Source organism: Phalaenopsis equestris, unplaced genomic scaffold, assembly GCF_001263595.1.
Source record: "Phalaenopsis equestris unplaced genomic scaffold, ASM126359v1 Scaffold000153, whole genome shotgun sequence".
In the NCBI taxonomy this organism is placed as follows: Eukaryota; Viridiplantae; Streptophyta; class Magnoliopsida; order Asparagales; family Orchidaceae; genus Phalaenopsis; species Phalaenopsis equestris.
The window spans coordinates 131,454-132,780 of NW_018164595.1; the positions used below are offsets into that span (position 1 = coordinate 131,454).

General features: G+C 38.9%; 1 protein-coding gene across 5 annotated transcripts in view; it reads right to left on the bottom strand.

Annotated features, from left to right (window-relative positions):
• LOC110021953 (RNA-binding protein 42) overlaps nucleotides 1–1,321 on the bottom strand; it is a 55,542-nt gene extending 54,221 nt beyond the window's left edge. For 2 of the 5 annotated variants that reach the window (XM_020720686.1, XM_020720685.1), the window contains exon 1: nucleotides 646–1,177. In XM_020720686.1, the coding sequence (XP_020576345.1) occupies nucleotides 646–894 (249 nt within the window). In that variant the 5' untranslated portion in view covers nucleotides 895–1,177. The other 3 variants (XM_020720688.1, XM_020720687.1, XM_020720684.1) reach the window with 3 other exon arrangements.
• Nucleotides 1,322–1,327: the final 6 nt, after the last annotated feature.

Below are 1,327 nucleotides of genomic sequence, written 5' to 3' on the forward strand. Positions count from 1 at the left end.
CGCCACTTCAGGAATGAAGTAAAATGATGATTCTTAATACCAAATCCAAATGGTTAAGATAAAGCTAATGACAATGATAATAAGGTGGGGTCTTGACATTACCTTCATTTCTCATGCCAAATAAAATCATAAGATGAACGATATTAATATAATAATCACAAAACTTACAAAAGATTAAAATAGAACTAGAGTTTGTTTAGCTACAAGTAGGAACTAGTAAATACTACAAATTTATATTTAACAAATCTAAGGGGTATTAAATTCTAAAATTTGTTTGCTACGACTAATTTTAAATCCAACTAAATCATGGTCAACTATGTGATGTCGCATCAGCAAATGCACTTTAAACCCTTAAATCTGAGCATGCACTGGATTTAAAATGAGAAATTCTTACTGAAAGATTTAGCTACGAAAAGACAAACACCAATTGGCAAGATTTAACCAAAATTCTTACAAAATATAGTATAAAACTTACAAACAAGAAGCCTCTTAATCTAATCTAGAGCCATACATGAGAATTCTAACCGACATAACAAAAAAAAATCAACCAGCTTCATTCTTAAATCTCCCAATGCAGAATTTTTGAATCTAAAGCAAAATTAACTTCTTGCTTCTAAATGAAATGCTGGATGAAAAATAGCTGACCTGGTGGTATTGAGGCAAAGAATACAACCCATTCGAAGATCCGGCAAAGGATGGAGGAAACGCTGGAGGCACAGGTGGAATCCTAACCGGAGGTGCAACCGTCGAGGGAGGTAAGTATGAGGGCTGATTAGCTGTAGGATCTGCGTTCTGGAGATGGAATGGAAGTGGGAAGTAGGAGCTTCCGAGGAAAGAATACTGTGATGAGGCCGACTGGCTTGTATTTGAGCCAGATGCCGATTCCGACGACATTATGGAACTGAGAAAAAATACCTGGAGCGGTGGTTGCGGAGTACCAAAAACACTAAGCCCGAAGAGGCTGTTTGTTAGCAGGATTTGAGCGGGATTTAAGCAGGAATTAACCTAAATCCTGCCAAACAGCAAATAATGATATCTGTATATCCTACAGGTTTTTAAATCCAGTATTTTCTCCGTATTGCCTTAAATCCAGGATTTAGTAAATCCAACAAATTTACGAGATTCATAGATGCTTAAGCGCGCGAAGACGGGTGGGAGGAAGGAAGAGAAAGACGAGGGTTACCTTTCTCAAATACGGGAGGAGGAAAAATATAGACTTTCGGTGGTCTTTGCACGACGGCACCCTTCCCACGCTGCTCTAATCGCGACCGTATCGCGAGAGCTCGATGACGAAGACGATGGCTTTGTGCGAAACAGGAGGGAAAGA